At 38.9% G+C, this 17,728-nt stretch overlaps 1 protein-coding gene across 2 annotated transcripts in view; it reads right to left on the bottom strand.

Moving 5' to 3' along the window:
* Window positions 1-1,294: 1,294 nt before the first annotated feature.
* The window catches only part of LOC149858150 (ubiquitin carboxyl-terminal hydrolase 12-like), a 52,152-nt gene continuing 35,718 nt past the window's right edge, over window positions 1,295-17,728 (bottom strand). The window contains exons 3-10 of one of the 2 annotated variants that reach the window (XM_090060069.1): window positions 16,061-16,274; window positions 15,151-15,377; window positions 13,653-13,729; window positions 12,186-12,269; window positions 11,479-11,676; window positions 10,107-10,185; window positions 7,194-7,259; window positions 1,295-3,721 (exon numbers count right to left, since the gene is read on the bottom strand). In XM_090060069.1, coding sequence (XP_089916195.1) covers window positions 7,242-7,259; window positions 10,107-10,185; window positions 11,479-11,676; window positions 12,186-12,269; window positions 13,653-13,729; window positions 15,151-15,377; window positions 16,061-16,274 — 897 coding nt within the window. In that variant the 3' untranslated portion in view covers window positions 1,295-3,721; window positions 7,194-7,241. The remainder of the gene's footprint in view (window positions 3,722-7,193; window positions 7,260-10,106; window positions 10,186-11,478; window positions 11,677-12,185; window positions 12,270-13,652; window positions 13,730-15,150; window positions 15,378-16,060; window positions 16,275-17,728) is intronic. The other variant, XM_090060068.1, reaches the window with a different exon arrangement.

Here is a 17,728-nt window from a genome sequence, read left to right on the forward strand (position 1 = left end):
AATGAGGAATAGCAAATACAGGATTAGGGTCTCCCACTCTTGCTCTCAGTGGGTGAGTCTACACAAGGATTAACTGCACAGTTGACCAATTAGCTGTGCAGTAAACATCTCAGCGTCAGCACACGCACCCCTAGTAGGCTGGAATAAACTAATTTACTCTGCAGCAAGATAATACTTGTAAATAAAAGTTCTATCCTGCCGTGAAATAAAAAATACCACAGAAGCACACATGTAGACACTGGAGGGGATAGCTGTGGCACAAGGGTGCTTTAGGGAGGGGCTGCCTATTGGCTAGCCCCTTACTGAAGCTCCCTCATGCCCCAACCAGCCTCTCTGCAGCACATTGAGCTGAGGGGGAGGCCGACCCCTGCCAGCCAGGGTTGTTCTGACCTGCCTCCACATGCTACATATGAATAAACTCTGGAGCTTATTCTTCCAGAGTTTATTCATGCATAGTAATAGCATGCGTAGATGTGCCCATTGAGTGGTACTCTTCTTCTAGAGTGGTCTCATGGAAGTGGCTTAGTTCTCAACCAATCTACCAAGTGCAAGTTAAGGTGGCAGAATCTTGCTAGGAGTTATTCCAGAAGAAACATGCTGTGAATCAAGACATGAACCTATCGTGATCAGATATAAACATTCCATATTAATTTGACACCAAAATGGAACTGATTCATTGCATGTACAAATGAGCTAAATTTCCCACTGAAGCCAATAATAGCTGAACTCATTCTTCCCAGTGTAAAATACACGGTTACATGGTTATGGTTACAGTTAATGTGCACTTCGGATTTTAAAGGCATCTTAAAAGAGAGATGACATTTCCGAAGTTGCATTTGCTTACATTGTACTCAAATTTTGTCTGCTGTGGTTCTATAAACTTTTACTCATCTGAGTAATCCTTTATCAAGGGTTCCCATCAAATAAAGTGGTTAACTTGTATAAACTGATCAAGGAGGGACCTTTGTATTTTTGTCTGGAAAGGAGTGAAGTACGTGCATTGTGCCATGTATTTTATCAATTTTTCATCTGGATTTACACCAGATGAGCAAAACAAAATATTCCAGTAGCCATGTCTTACAGAGTCTTCATGGAAAGGGCTAAGAGGACTTTCATAGCCCCTTTACTCGTACAGCCTTTCCAACAACTCGCAGTCAACAGGATTCAAATCTGACAATTAAAGGACCAGGGAAACGGAGAGCTTCTTAGTTATAAGTCACCACCAGTAAGATCTAAACCAGCCAACACAAAGAGAATAAAACAGAAAGGCCCCCAACTAGGGTGAAACAAACCAATTACTTTATTTTTCACCTTTGAGCAAGATTCACTCCCTTAAAAGAAAAACACCTTGTGCATTTGACCATACATTACTTTTATTGGAGACAGCTGGGGTCATTTATTATACAGAATTACATCACACCATTTTCTTCCAATTTAATTCCATTTAGTTTCCTTATAAATCTGTAGCAAAAGTGCACTTTTAACAGGTCTTTTTAATCTATAGTATATATCTTTCAATATTCTCTCTCAATCAGGTATTTCATTTGTAAAAATGTATCGCCAGATATACAAAATACATGTCTAATGTCCTAATGTTATTTGTTTGTATTTATTGTTGAGATTTTTTTTTTTAAACTCAGTGTGCTCTCTTTTTTTGCTTGATTCACTAATGACAGACTTCTGTTAGTGCCACCACAAGGGGGGCGCTGGGTTTGTGTGCCAACAAGGGGAAGAAGATTCCCAACCAAGAGCAATCTTCACACACGTAGGGACAAAAAGACAAGAAGGTTCTGCTGTCACGGATAATGCTTCTGAAAGTGACACCACTTCTTATACTAAAAATCAACAGTCAGATGTCTATATTTTATCTTCGGGAGGAGGTGTGCGGAGAGAATGGAACTTGTCCTCAATTGGAGTACAACATGGTTTACTAATTTTCACTTTGAAGAGAGGAATGCATGGCTAGCAGGATGTTTCTGGTTGCAAAAGGGAACAGAGAAGGAGTACAGCCATCAAAAATAATGGTGTGCATCTGATGTGTTGTCATCATGAGGACAGTATTTTGGTAAAATATTCTAAATCCTGTACAAGCCACAGATTGCATAAGTTAAATGTCCTCAATGAATAACAATCACAGGTACGTACTACAGATGTCTGTACCAGGACCAACAAGGTAGAAGACAGCTTTTATGTTACCTAACAAGACGAAGAAAGGAAAATATCAGTTTCTACTCATGGTTTAGAGCCAGCTGTGACAAGCTTTGGCACAGTTAACAGAAAAGAAAAGAAGTTACATAAGGTTTTCACAGATCTCTTATAAATTCCATTTAATCTTTTCTGTCTAGTTATCCTTGAGATTATAACACATATACACAGACACATAACAGATAATTACCTCCATTCAGTCTTCATAAGACTAATGTACTTTCCCCCTGTTAAGCAAGATCTATAGAAACACAACAAACCAGAGAGCATTTTCAGGGGCAATGATTCCCATGTCACAACTAACATTACCAACAGATGAGGAGGGAACACTTGGCAAGGAAATGTGGGTATATCTTTTTTTTTCCTTCCTTAAACATCCATTATTTCAAAAGACTAAGAACAACTGGATTAGTTATGTCAATAAATGCTTCCCTTGGTTAACCCTTCACAATTAGTGCTGCTTCAGGGTATTAGCATAGATCCCATCCTAGTTGCTTCAGTTTACTATACACTGAATGAAATGCTGAACAGCTGTTTCAGAAGAGGGCACTTTTGGCTTGTGTCATAGCTCCAAGAAATACTGCAATGTTAAACTTTCTACAACTGGCTGCCAGACATGCACTTTTAAAAGTTGGACCATTTTTTGTTTGTTGTTTTTCTCCTGTTGAATCTGCAGCAATGTAGCTTTAATTCACAAACTTCCACTTTAAAAAAAGTAAAAAGTACAATAAGATTAGTCTGAATATGGAAAAAACATTTACATCTTCTGCAGGAAGGAATTAAAAATATATAAAACAGGGTGCTATTAGTGTTATCTAAAACCAAAATGATACATACTGAGGAATTTACAGTGCTGCAGAGATCTCTTGTCTAAGTGTTTAAAAATTACATACTCAGTATTTCTCATATGTCTTAGCATTGTACTGTTTCTCATGTCTGAGTCACCAAAAATATCCAGCAATCAGCTGCAGCCCATATTCTAAAATATGTCTTCAGCTGACACTGAATATTGAAATCATTCTGCTAAAATACAGAAAAACGATGATGATAGAAACCAAAGTATGGCTTCAGGCCAACATTGAATGGAAAAAAAGAATTCTATGATGCTACTTTAAAAATCTTTCTTCAGTTCTCAAACAAAATAAGCAGCCTGGTTTCAAGTCGAGGTAACACAGATTTTGGAAGATAGCACGTAAAAAAAAAGCCCAGAAAGAAAAGTGGAGCAAAAGCTCTGCTTGTTATGGCAGTCAGCACTAATCCTCCAAGAAATGGCAGAGGTAAACCTTTCTTCTCCCTGCTGGATCTCTCATGATCCTACAGCAACGATGAGGAATTGTTTCTGCTGTCGCCATGATGTCCTATTTGGACATAACCTTGATCCCTTTTTTATTTGTACACATTTATCATTTTCATCTTAGTCTCTTGACTGATAGAAGAGGATATATCCAGATTCTGAGTTTTTGGAAATGTCTGATGTTAACCCATAGAATTCTTCAATGGCCTGGGCATCGATCTTCTGTAAATCAACAAAAGCATTAAAATTAGAAACACTAAAACACATACACTTAGCATGCATCCCTTACCCAACTTAACTGCCACCTTCAGCCAGTTACAAGAAAGGATTGCTACCTGGCATTAATACACTATGATGCCTAGCACTTTTTTCAATAGATTATTCACCTACTTCACTTTGAAAAGTAAAAGAAAATGAGGATAAATTATAAGCCTACAGGACAAAACAAAACAATAAATTACGCGTTGTAATACCACACAAAGAGAGGATCTGTGAAGACCTATTCTTAAAAAAGTTCAACATATTTTCACCCTTCAGCCCTTTATACTCAGTGCAGTTACCTTCCCCTACCCAAACACATGGCGTATGGGGATGAAAAGCATTCAGCTTTTGACTGAAGGAAATATATCCAGTGTATAACTGGTAGTGCAGAGAAAAAGTTCTCAAATTCAACATGCAGCCTAAGTAAGGTGTTTGCTGTACACAAGATAGTTACTGGAGGTTTAAAAATACATAGATTTTACTCATCTATGGCTTACAACCTTCAATCTCTATTTTTTCTGTGATCTGCACGAGAATGTCAGCATTGGGCTTGTTGGCTAGGGACAGAAGTTACACATTAATCAGTATAAGTGACCAGAAACACTTATGTATGTAACTTAATATGTAACACAACAGAAGTTCAGTGCACATAAACTGCTTTCAAAGTGGCTGAAACCAGTTTAAGATAAATCAGGATGGATGAAGCATCAGACTTAACCGATTTAGGTTAAATTGGTTTACTGAACTCCTGTCCCTGACCCCTTCCAGATTCAAGTCAACTCACAGGCCCCCAGCATCCCAGGATGCTTTGCACCACCTTTGCTAACCCCCCCTCACAGGGCAGGTAGGCTAGCCTTGGTCCAAGCTGTCCACTCCAGAGGAGCAGAGAGGTATGTTCCAGTGGCCCTCAAGTTCTGGCCTGGGCCACTGCAAGCAAGCGACTGCATTTCCAGAATGAAAAGCAAATGTCTGTTCACTTACTTATTGGTTCAGTCTACAAAGTTTAGATTAACCTGTGAAGACTGAATCAATTCAGCCAAGGCTTTTTGACTGTCTGTACTTCACTGTTTTTTCTGGGACATTTTGGTACAATGCAGCAGAACATATGAGGGACCTCAAGGAATTTTTTCTTTTAATAGTGAAATGATTTTTTTTTTTCCAATGCAAAAGGTATAATTTCTTGCCTAAACAAACATAAAATTAAGTTGTGAAAAACTTGCAGAGAAAAATGAACTGAGCATTTCAAGTTATACTCAGCAGGGCAAGGCTGCAGGATCATTATCTCCCGGGGCTAAGAGATTCTTCTGACAATGATCTGTTTCCCATTGCTAATTGGTACGCAGCTGCACTGGGAAGTGACAGTCAGGAAGAACTGGTTACCTAATCCCATGCAAGACTGAATATGAAGGGACCTTGAATTTGATTCTCACTTCAGTGGCCATGGCTGAATCACTGAAATGAAGTGGTTGTGATGAGACTCGTGCTGTTCAGTGGGCAATACATCTCCTTTAGTATTTTAAAATATCAGTAAGGTCACAGGGTACTGAATCTACAGAGATAAGAGGCAATGGGCTGAAGTGGCCCGAATGCGAGTGGACGACAGACTACTTACTACCAGTGATGTCATAGTCTCCTTTACTATGCCCCCCCTCAAAAGATTTAGAAACCAGACAAATACAGGACATTAAAAAAGCTTGGTGACCTTTAATGATAATCCAAATGGCAGCAGAAATGACCTTGAGGTGCCACAGAGCCCATGTTCTTATCCAAAGAAGAAATTCTGCCTTGGATGGTATGGGGATTAGCAAGGAACATTCTCTGTTTAAACAAAGAAGGGAAAGGAAAGCACCACACTAGGATTCAGCCAAGGAGCTTCCTCAGCAACAAAAGGGCACAGTATTTCATATGACTGAGTGTCAGCATCAATACCATCTTCATTCTAAACCCAAAGTGCCATGAAGTCAAATATTTAGGATAAAAGATTGCCATTTCTTCTCTTCCCATCTTTTCTGCTCAGTTTGAGAAAAAGCATGCAGTGGTACGCAGGCAGCACTGGTACACAGGGCTTAGACTACCTGGATTATGTTTGCTCTCTCATACCAGAAGTTCCTGGGGAATCGTACAAATTTGATGTTAAAGGATAAAAGCTCAATGCCAACTCAACTGCATTTTACCTACTTTGAGGGGTCTGTCCAAGGCCAGATGCCTCAGGTCCTTGGGAAGCCTTCAAAATTTAAAGTGGCACAGAACATGCCTGAGTAGGTATACCATAACAAGGCACAAGCAGCATTACAAATGTAGGACTGTCAAGAATATCTTCACGTTACAGAGACTGTCACCTGAAGGTTATTAGCTTGCCAGCCATTCTAAGGCAATAGAGGTGGCCCAATGAAAATAAAAAAGGGCAACCTAAGTCACAACTACAGTGTACCAGCAAACAGGAGTGTTCAACACAAATGAAAATGTGGCCAACAGAAAAGCAACTCAAGAAAGCTAAGGGGACTCCCAAAGCCCTTCCTCTTAGAACCACTGGGTAAAAATGAGGCTTCACATACAATACTGAGGTTGACTGTCCAGCACAATACTAACCACAACCAGTTTCCAGGAGGTTTCAGTATAGGAAATGCAGAGTGCACAGGTGAATCTAGGAGTGTGGATGTGTGCATAAGACTCAGAAAGAACCAACTTGTTCCTTCCTGTGTTAACACACAGGAGGAATGAATTCAGTGGCTCTTTGAACATTGCCCACACAGGTCCATAATGTCATCAACTGTTTTCATGACCTGTGGAAAGTGCTGGTTATATAAACCAAAGCATCAGTGTCCTCAGTTTTGAAGAGAATGTGTAATGTAACCTGCTTGTTTAAGCATTATGGGGAAGGGGCATCATACACATGTGCACGCACGCACATACATACAATAAGTCACCAGAAAGATGCATCATATGCAACATGGAATCACACATTATGCAAGTTGAAACAAGGACATGCATGACACTAAATGGTGTGAAAATCCAAAAGTCCTCGATGCAGGCATTTCAAAGTGCTCTGAAGTCCTGGGAAGAGGTATATAAAAAAGTCTATTTTTCCAAAACACTCTCTCAGAGCCTTGTACAAAACTACTGCAGAGAAGGATTCATGAGAGAAACCCCCCCCCAAAAAACTAATCACAACAGTTTATTCTCCAGACTTCACGTCAGGCAGTTCTGTAAATATTTACCACTATTTAAATTTAACTGCTAACTAACTTACCATGCAATCAAATCTATTTTCACAACTTAGCATTTTAAACAGAACTCAGAAATGTTCTTAAAGATTCATTTATCCCACAGTTGCTCTTTAGTTTCTTCAGTAGCATAGCTGCATCTCTTAACTCTTTTTGACTTTCACTATTCACAGAACAACAAATTGGAGATGGAAAAGAACTATGATTACCTTTTTTTTGTTCCCCCTTCCATAGCAGGACTGCTCCCCACAGCACACTCAAGAGTTTTGTCCAGTCTAGTTTTAAAGTGAAAACTGGTTGAGGTTTCTCTTGGAGACTGTTCTATACCTAACTGACCTGACATAAGGGATATTTTTATTATTGAGCTCAAGTATTTCTTTGCTTGTTTTCACACTATTATATTTAGTCCACAACAAACAATTCCTTTTCTTTGATACCACTTCCAACCTCCAAGTAATAGCTCTCTCTTACCCAAGCATACTTTACTAGGCTATACATTCATTCTTTTGACTTTTCCATCATAATTTGGGAAACCCAATTTGGATAGATACTTTTCCTTCCATTCCAAACAGAAGTTGCCACTGTGGTACAATACTGTTCCTCTGACCTGATAGTTTATACAGCTACCAGTACAGGAAACAAACATTTACCTACAGCTCTTTCAAGCCAGATGGCTTTGCATGCTTTTTCATTTGAACAATTTGCATTCTGCATTTGATGTGATAATTTGTTGCATACTGCCATACACAGTTTTACATATATTTAAATGTTTACCAACTTTACATTTTGCCTAAAATTTGATCCTTCACCCTTTCACAGGCATGTGGCATAACTTCAGGCAAGTAAAAGTAAACAGCTCCCTATATACATTTCAGACGTATTTAATCATAGTATTTATAACAAATGTGCAATAAAGCTTCTGGTTTACTGTAAAACTGTAAGGGATAAAAGTTTTCCCCATTGCTCTGCTGCTGCTTCAAAAAAATATGAGCAAGCACAGAAGTTTTGGACCCGACTTCAGGAGTGTACTGACAGATTATCTGTTTCACTTTGTGTTTGGTTCACATGTAGAAGACACTCTCTAGAGCATGTACAAATCCTTCTGCATGTTCTGCTCTGGTAAGTAGAAAGTTCCCTTTGGCAAATGGAAAGTCCTATGATGACAACTACAGAATCCAATCTTCATGTTTAAGTTACTTTCCTAGGTCTCACAGTTGGGAAGAGAATTGCTCCCTGATGCAGGGCTATTTCCTGAAGCAGCCCTATGATGTCAAGCAGCAGTAGCATGAAAGTGCAACTACTTGGGTCAGCTTCAGAGCTGATATCTAAAGTCCTGTGAACCTGAGAGGAGTCTGTTCAATTTTACTCTGCTGTTGCTTAGAAAAGCTAAAGCAGCAGCAGGGAGCTGAGCTACTTCATATAAAGTGACCAAAGAAGGGATGAGGGGGTGGGGAGGGGTAGAATAGACAAAGCTTCAAAGGCATCCTTATTCTAGCAGCCTGAAATGTGAGCAAGCAGAGTAGCAGAGACCATTATATCTCCATAGCTAGGATGATTCCCATAAGCACATATGGGGTGCTGTATGGGGGACAGAAGAGAGAACTGCTTCCAAGTCAGGTATTTATCAGACAAATGCAAATATGAAGACAAATGTGAGAAGAGGTCAGGCACAGAGCTGTTCCTAGGGTCATGCAGGGCATGAGGCATATCAGCCTGTGCAGGGCTGAGGGGTGGGGATGGCCACTGGTGGCAGTGGGGCCTGTATGGCACTGTCCACAGGCCCCCCATAGTGCAGGCCTGGGGTGGTCGCCTCGATTCGCTTCCCTGTAGGGATGGCCCTGGTCAGGGACAAAGTCTGGTAGGAATCGTTACCTTCTTCACAGCAGATTGAACCAGACTGTGTTAAACCCCCTCAACCCTCAGGTTTTCAAGCTTTTGCCTTCAGAGCTACATGGGAAAGAAATCATTCTGAAATGAAAACTAGTTCTACAGAAACTGACTTGCATATGTAAGGGGAAAAGTTCTCCCTTACTCGCAACATGAAAAACTAGATTTCTAACCCAGAAGTGGCACAGACTCAAGGGAATCCCTTACACAAGGGGTGTGCTGTTTTCAAATCAATTAGGTGGTACTGTAACAATAAAATGTCATAAGTTACTTTAAACCATAACTAAGGTAAGAAAGAGATTAGGAAAAAAGGGGCATCTCTCAAACAAATCATAACTCCTCAAGTTTACTGCCTGAAACACAACAGCATACATACAAAAGCTCAAACTGTTCTCCACTTGGAGAGATCCAAAAAAAATGTCAGTACTTGCAGATAATGAGAATTTTTACTCTGTCCAGAGACAAAGATAACGTGGAAGTCACTGATTGAGAATAAATGAAAGAAAACAGTAAGAAGGCTATTGTACATCTACTTTTAAAGATTATAGACAAGTTTATCTCCAGGCAGAAAGAAAAACTCCCACATGATAAGTAGGAGTCAGGTGTAAGATGGTGTTTCTATCTGAAGCGTGTACATTTTAGACGCACATTATTTATGGGTCAAGTATTCTGTAAAGTACAGAATACTTGTTTTACCAACATGTTTACATACACTACAGCTAAAAGTCCAAACATGATATGGGTAATTCGGTATCTATATTAGTTATATGCCAAAAATGTTTTTCACTTTCTATGGTTCTTAAATCCCTTTTACAACATAAAAGCAAAATGCTGTCAAAATCAGCATGATGGTACAGTTATTGGTCCTGAGATAGAGCAAAAAAGAGGTGGAGAAAAATTGAACTAGTGTTTTACACCCCTAAAGTTGAAGTTATAGCTTGTATAGGGTATTTTAGACTGTAGAGCCATAATCTTGAGGGCTTCTGCCAAGTCATCAATGCAGCCCTCAGGTTTGGGTTTCTCCAGGCAATTCATACAAGAAGCCTCTCTGTAAAACACAAACTTACTTTTGAGGAAGTCAGAACTTTGAGAACCTTCTGTACAGCCACTGCTAAAAATCCTTTTACAGATACAAAGTAATATCTTAGAAATTAAAAAAGGAACCCTTGCATATAGCCAAAAAATCATGCTATCTACATAGATTTCAGGACATAAAAAGTAGCCTGCATGCCTACCTCCACAATGTCATCATCAAACAGCAACCAAAAGCCATGACTCTTCACAATGGTGATATAATGTCCACGGTTTGGACCACTGCCAAAAAAAGGGGAGACCAATGATGTGTTAAACTTTTCTCCTCAAAGGAAAATTATATAATATTCCAGACAACAACAGCTATTTTATGTTTGCCTAATGCTTTCCCTACTTTTAAATAAAAGCTTGTCTAAGTAAATAAATGAGTGAAACCATAGAAATAAAAGTATTTTAACAGATGTATTGAAAAATCTAAAATATCAGAAAATAAATTTGACACAAGTGTTAAAAATAGCAAAAACTGCTGACTCGCTGAAAAAGCCCCAGGTTTACAAGACAGCAGCTTTGCAGAGCTCCCGAGCCATTTGGCAAAACAAAAATCCTCCCTATATCCATTTGTGTGCGCCATGGTTGAAGGTTATTACAATGAACACAAGTATAATGTTAGAGGGTAGGTTTAGCTTCTGCATTAAAAACCTGCAAGGTTGGGATCTGAGCAAATTGCCACTGCAATAATGTGACCTCAGCAGAGTGGTTTCACAATATTATCCAGATCAGAATTAGGTATAGCACAGATTTACCATTAATACTTTCAACACCAGTGTATTGATTTTTTTGATTCTCTGCTTTCCAAATGGATGCTTTTCAAATATTTCTAAAGACACTGCACCAGACTTCTAGTTATTTTAAGATTTACCTTTCAAGAGGTATTTCAGGTTTAAACACTTTTTTTCTGGCTTCTCTTAAAAGTGTAAGACTTTTCCTGACAAATCTATGTTTTAAGTGCTTTTCCCTATGTGTACTGTTTTTAAAAAAAACAAAATATTACTTGCAACGGTTTTAAATCAGTTTCAAACTGGTGAGGTCAACATTATGTAGCTGTTTTTAAAAAAAAAAAAATATATATATCAGAAGTATGTAATTTAGCCACTTGGTGGCACCATTTTTTTAAAGAAATTTTTATCAAGTACCAAGATGGGATGTACAAATTCCATTTTAGTAACAGTTTTCAACGAGTTGCTTTTATATTCTTTTGCTCACTTGTAGTTTTTGATCCCTCTCCTGTTTTGCTGGGACAAGGCCTATATGAATGAAATTTCAGCATATTTTAAGCTGAATAAAAATAAATAAATAAAAAGCCCAGCAAGCACGAAACTATGAAAATGCATAAGTAGTATAAAACAATTTCCAAAAAGTGTCAGACTTAAAACTATTGAACCACTTTTTATCCTTTCAATAAATTAGCTGAGTTACTAAGAGTGCTCCTGCAGTGGCATAGAATAGGACACGAAAGACCAATTCAGTGCAATTCTCATAAAAATTAACCTAAATCTCTAAAAGCACGAGACATACCTGCCACAGTGAACAACTACAGCCACAAGGTCGTACATTCTGTCTGGGTTTGTAGCATCGCCTGAAGTATTAAAAAGCCGAAGCTCTAAGGGAAAGACTACACGGTAGGAGAGTTTGGTATATCGATGCAGCTGGTCCATGTATTTGAACCTCTTTAAGTGCAGAGCTAGAATCATGGGCAACTTTTTCACTCTCATTCTGGACCATAAAAAACATAAGAGAAAACATGTTACAAGGCAGCCCTTGAATTTTCCCCCCACCCCCAAAATTAATCTAGCTAGAAGGCATGTTTCAAAGGTTCCTGCCACAAAAAAAAGTAAGTCTAGTCAATTTCACTCTAGGAAGAGTGGGGAAGATTTATAATACAACTGACATTTGGATGCAAGACAGATGTTTGCCAGTGCTAGACACAATCTACATCAACATCATGAAAGTGAAAGGGAAGAAACCTCTGCCCTTGTATCCAAACTGCTATTAACTAAGAAGTGTAAAATATGGATTTACAACAGTATGCTGGGTAAGAAAGACAGAGGAGAAATGTGAAACTGACCTACTGATTTCTTCTTTCATTATGAGAGAGAAAAGAAAGCCCAACACCCTCAATCAGAAAGTGCTCAGAAACACCACTAGATTAACAATGTATATTTATGTAGGTGCCTGCCGGCACCAAGAAAACATCATCATGTTCCAGGGTAACCTAACCTTACCTTTTCTGTGCTTCCTGTTTACTGCGACACTGCTCACAGTAGTATTTGTATTCACTGCATAGAGTCTCAGTATTACTGAACCCCCTGTGGAAATTAAATGCAAAAAATACTGAACTAGAACACTCAGTCAATCTCAGAAAATCCAGGAAAACTCAGTCATCTCCATCTAGTTATCAGCCACTACCCTACTAACATCAGGCAAAAGAAACCTGTATGAGAAATGATGAAAAGTCCCCTCTTTCAAACTAGGGCATCTCCAAGCCACAACTATTACTTTCATCTGTCCACCTATGGTATCTGTTTCTTTCTGGAATGTGGCTTCTTTGCATATATAAACTGGTTGGTATCTGACCATGACTGCTTGTAACATTATCTATTTCACATTTCTATTCAGGTACTGGTGCAAAAATTAAAACCCATGATCTTTAGCTATCATTTGGCCACATGATCAAACCACTCCCCAACCTTCAGTCATCATTACAACCCATACCCGGTATTAAAAACCTAGGTTCAATGTGCATCTTGCAAAGCATCCTTACAGTTGATAAGCACAGGCATTGGCAGACAACCCCCAAAAAAGAGTGAATTCTAGAGCAGTGAATTCTAACAACACCTAACCCAAGAAATTTAACCCTCTCCTGGCAAAGAGCAAAAGCATTTCAGCAAAATGAAGGGGAAAATATTCTGAATACATGGAGTTAACTTTGCTAAAACTTATACAATCAAGTAGCCCTTCAAATCCCCATCAAAAAGATGCATCCTATTCTGACTTCCCACTAAGAAACACACTCTGGGTGCATCTACACATGGATGTAAGGTGAAGCAATAAACTGAGGAGCTGCTTGAGCCAGAACAGATCGCTCCCAAGCACAGCACCTATTTGTGTGCCTGAGATGGCAGCAATTTGAGCCTAGATGGAGCAGGCCCAGGTTGGTGGGGGGTTGGGGAGTACAGGAAGTCAGTTCCAGGCTACAGATGGTGGTGTTGGCGCCGACTGGGGCACGAGGGTCCATAACCTGTGGAGCTGTGTGGCTAGGCAGCAGCCAGGGGTCTGACCCCTGCCCAGTTATCTTCTACAAGTCTTTCAGCACAGTTAATTACTCTGCCATAAGATAGTACTGTCCCTGACTGTGGAGTTAATTAGCATAGTGCCCCCTAATACTGGTGTGTGTGTAGACAGTGACGTTTTCCTGTGCAGCTCATTAGTCTACTCCGCGGTAAAGTGCAAGTGTTGATGTACCCAAGAATACTTAGAAATCAGCAGCTTTATTAGATCTGACTAAATGGATACTTTCTTACAGCATTGACAAAGTGACACATAACAGGATTGTTATGTGAGCAGAAATATTTTACAGTAAGCTGTGGACATTAACTGTTGCACAATTTGATAGTTAAACCAGGCATTCTGCTCTGAATGTGTGCACTGGTGTCCTTTCCATATACCCACAGAGTCTCTCTTTCATTTACCTTAGGCAGTGAGTAATTGATGTATTTTGTTCCACATCAACCGAAAGGTCCAGAAAGTCCTCATCTTTGCTACTAACCTTGAAAAAATAAGGAGAAATAAATCATAGCAGCTTGTAATCTGGCAGATTTAGAATGGTTTAACACACCTGAAAAGGCACAGGTCCTGAGAGAAATGAGAACATCTCATCATTTGATGAATGCACTCAGGGGCTTTTTTTTTGAACAATTCTAGAAATAGATATACCCTGAATCATAACAGTCCCCAAAAAGACTATATAAGAAAAGGTTCCTTCCTCTCCGCACAAAATTTCCATCTCCCTTGTACCTTCAGGGGCTTGTGTACAAGCCTGGGACTACCACTATGGCACCTATCTGATGTGTATGGCACCTGCCCACAGGCACCTACTTGATGTGCACCAGAACTTGAAAATTAGGCAGTGTAACTGGCTCAGAGAACTCCAGACTGCATACCCCCGGGGCTGTGCTCCAACTCAGGCATATTTGGTGTGTGCTCAGGGCCATACTCAGTTAGCTACACTATCTATCCAGTAGTCCTAGATTTGACCCAGAAGGGAAACAGACATTGTCTTAAACACTTCTGCTTACTTTACTGGCAATTTTTTACCAGCGAGTTCTCTTGGAGAGACTTAAAATGGATGCCAACCTATTTTGCATGTTGGGAAATTATCTGCTATATTTCTCTAATATGGAGAGGGTATAAAAGCAGAAAGTAGGATGGATTTTCATTCAGCTCCTGAGAAAAGTTAGTAATACTGGCAGTAGGGAAAACCATCTTCTGATCTGTGCATTAATTACAATTTGGCTCAAAGTCTGTAATAACCCCATAATGGAATTTATACAAAGTCTTGTTTCAGAATATAGCCATAATTTTAGACTTAGAAACACTTTTAACATTGAGAGCTACTTGAAAGCATTAGTGCCAGACATTTTTATAATTCCTCTTTTCTCTCCTCTGCTAGGATTTCATGACTATGTGGCTAACTACAACACTTTTGGCCTAAAGGTCATTTGGTTCTTCTAGTTTTAGTCTTTCTGGCATGTTTTTTGTTTTCAAATGAGTACTGATCAACTCCCAGAAATTCAGTCTTTTAAATCAAGACACTATTATATTCAGCTATTGCAACAGGTAAAATAATGGTGAGTTACCCTCATATAAAAACAATGTACACTATCCATCACTTTGCCAAAAAAATATGTGAAGACAAAAAACCAACGCATGTCAGCCAGGCACAGATTGCTGTAGGGAAAGCAGGAAGGGGATGATGGATGAAACATACCTTAATGAGTATTAGTTTCAATGAACAGCTGATACAGTCATAAAATAGGTTAGCTTCTATGTTTTAATTAGAATACACATTGTTTTATTTTAATCTACCTTCATAAATGAAAAACTGTGCTTAGACTTAAGGGAAAAGGGTCGAAGACCTTTGAAAATCAAATAAAAAAGGTTTTTTTTCAGTTTGGTTTTTAAACGTACAGCTTCACAGTTAAGACATCTGGTTTCGTTAGTTAGTGTTCCTTGGAAGATTTCATGGACCCACGTTAGATCAGTTTTGTCCCCTTCTTCGCTCTCAATGCTGCCATTCTGGAGTTTCCCATTCTGTTTCTCCTGCTTTTTCTCTTCTTGGAGCAAGTCAGCAATAGTGTTTAGTAGGTAGTTTAGGAATTCATGTGCATCTTGCTGCATATAATTATCAAACAACTCTGGAAAGAAGAGGTTTGGGAGAATGAAAGAGCATAATATGCTAAAACTAACAATGCCATGTTAAACTGCTCTTGGGAATCACTGCATGGGTACTACTCTCATCTATAATCATGAATTTTTCTAAGCCACAGCTATTATTGAACTCTTCAGATCATTTTGGGATATATGACTGAAGTTGCTATAAAAAACCCTGCATGATACCACTCTAACAGTGGTGTTTATGCACTCTAGATTACTCCTCCTAATTCTCAGCTTTTCAAGAAAGGCAAGTTTATAAAAGTTAATTCAGCTCTCCAGTTTAATGGGTGCTGACTGCCAAAAATGCAAAAGGTTACCCTCGGTAACTACTTTTGGGCAGAGAGGAAGAAGAGGAAGTCTGGACACGCAGTACTGTGAGTTCTTGGCATATATTCTACCATGTGTTTGACCTGTACTAAAATGGATGCAAGCGGAAAACCCACCTACAAGGACATCAGGTCCTAAAGAATCTCTCTCCTTATAACACAAAAGTGGGGAAAACTTGTGTCACAAATTGGGACCAGAACCTTTCAACATCTGGTTGCTAAAGCTTGTCAAAGTCAGTCAATTTAGATATGCTTGAAAAGGAAGTTATTGTCACATATCAATATGCAGTTTAAATAGCCAATATGGAAATTTGCAAGTACTTCATTTATTCATTTACCATTTTCTTTCCTCAATCGAGAAATAAATTTCTTGGGTGGGATGACCCCCACCTTCTTCTTTTGCGTTGCAATGCTATTGAAGAGATCGGAGAGGCACGTAAGTAGGCTTTCCTTCTTCCGGGGCTGGACCTTGTATGCCAAAACTTTTTCCCGAAATGGACGACAAAAATAAAGTGCCTGTAGGACTGAGTTGCAGTAGCAGGTATTGCCAAACTGATTAAAACAAACCAAGAAAGAAACAAATACACATTTTCACATTATGTCTATTACAAAGTAACAAGAGAACATTAAGATTGCTACTGTAACTCCTTCTGTCTTTGCAAAGACTAATAGATAAAGAAACAGTTATAGAACTAAAAATTGACTTTTTAATCAAGATATTACATCTTAAATACTGGAAACCTAACACAATAGTGTGAGAAACCTCAAGAGAAAGTGACAAGTTCTCTGTCCAAAGACAGAAAATTGAAAGAAACAAAACAGCACAAATTATTAGAAGCAAGTGAGAGACAGATTTCAGATATTTAACATACTATATCAATTGTATCTGGTATTTACAAAAATATTTTCTGCATACATTTAGCTTCATAGTGCCATTTGTAATACTAACTGTATTTATGAAATTTGGCATTCTGAGCAATTATTAATTTAGAAGCACAATATTGGTATTACTGGTAAAACATAAGACTATTGATTCCCCCCCCAAATAAATACATTAATATTAATTTGAGAAGAGGTGGTTTATTTTTTATGGGAGATGCTCTTGTGGGCAGCTCTAAATTAAAAAACAAAACAAACAACAAAACATTCCCCTCTCTATCCCCAAAAGCTTATCTGGCAGCTGTTAATTAAAAGCTAAAGAGTTTTTTATATTGCTTAAAAAAAATTACTACTAATATCAGCAGATATCGTCAAGTTTGAGTGGGGAATGCCAATCGTGCTATTAATAGTTTACCCAAAAGTAAAAAACCAAACCAAACCAAACTAGAGATAGAAAGAAAAGAACACTGAATGGACACCCACTGAGAATCAAATGAACAGGCAAAATTCACAGACCAAGATTTTTATAAAGCAACATTTTGGGTCCCAATTCAATATACCTCAAAAGGCTTCTCCCCTCCTCCCCCTACATCTCCTCATTCCCCAGCCACCCACTCAAAAAAAGAGTCTTGGAAAAGAAGCCCCGGGATGGTGGCTTGGTGTGGGCAGACAAAAGAAGAAAAAAAAAATCACTGCTAGTTTCAAATTATGGTCACAGTTTCCAGCAGGCTGGGAAATTAAGAAGTAAGCCTTCTTCATTATGAGAGCTGAGGTAGGACATACTAGTAATACCTTTCTCAAAGCTGTGGAAGATGGATACTACCGTTGCCACTTTTATTATCTGCAGGGGTTTTCTTCTGTAGTGTAGGTGGTAGTAAAATTAATTTGTTTGGTGAATTAAATGAACTGTAATACAGTTAGTTTCTTGAAAGAATCCTAATATCTGGCTCAAGTTATGACTGTTTCCAAACTTAGCCCAGGCAGGTAAGACTGGCAAGGGACAGCATGGGATACAGGCATTTGTCCTAGGCAGGGCGGAGGCTGCTGCGGTCGATACGAAGAGGGGCCATTGAGTTCCTGGAGGGTAGCACAAGCCAAACAAACAAAATGACAAGATGGGAACTGAA

Source organism: Crocodylus siamensis, chromosome 8, assembly GCF_052110815.1.
Source record: "Crocodylus siamensis isolate JL-2025a chromosome 8, ASM5211081v1, whole genome shotgun sequence".
NCBI lineage: Eukaryota > Metazoa > Chordata > Crocodylia > Crocodylidae > Crocodylus > Crocodylus siamensis.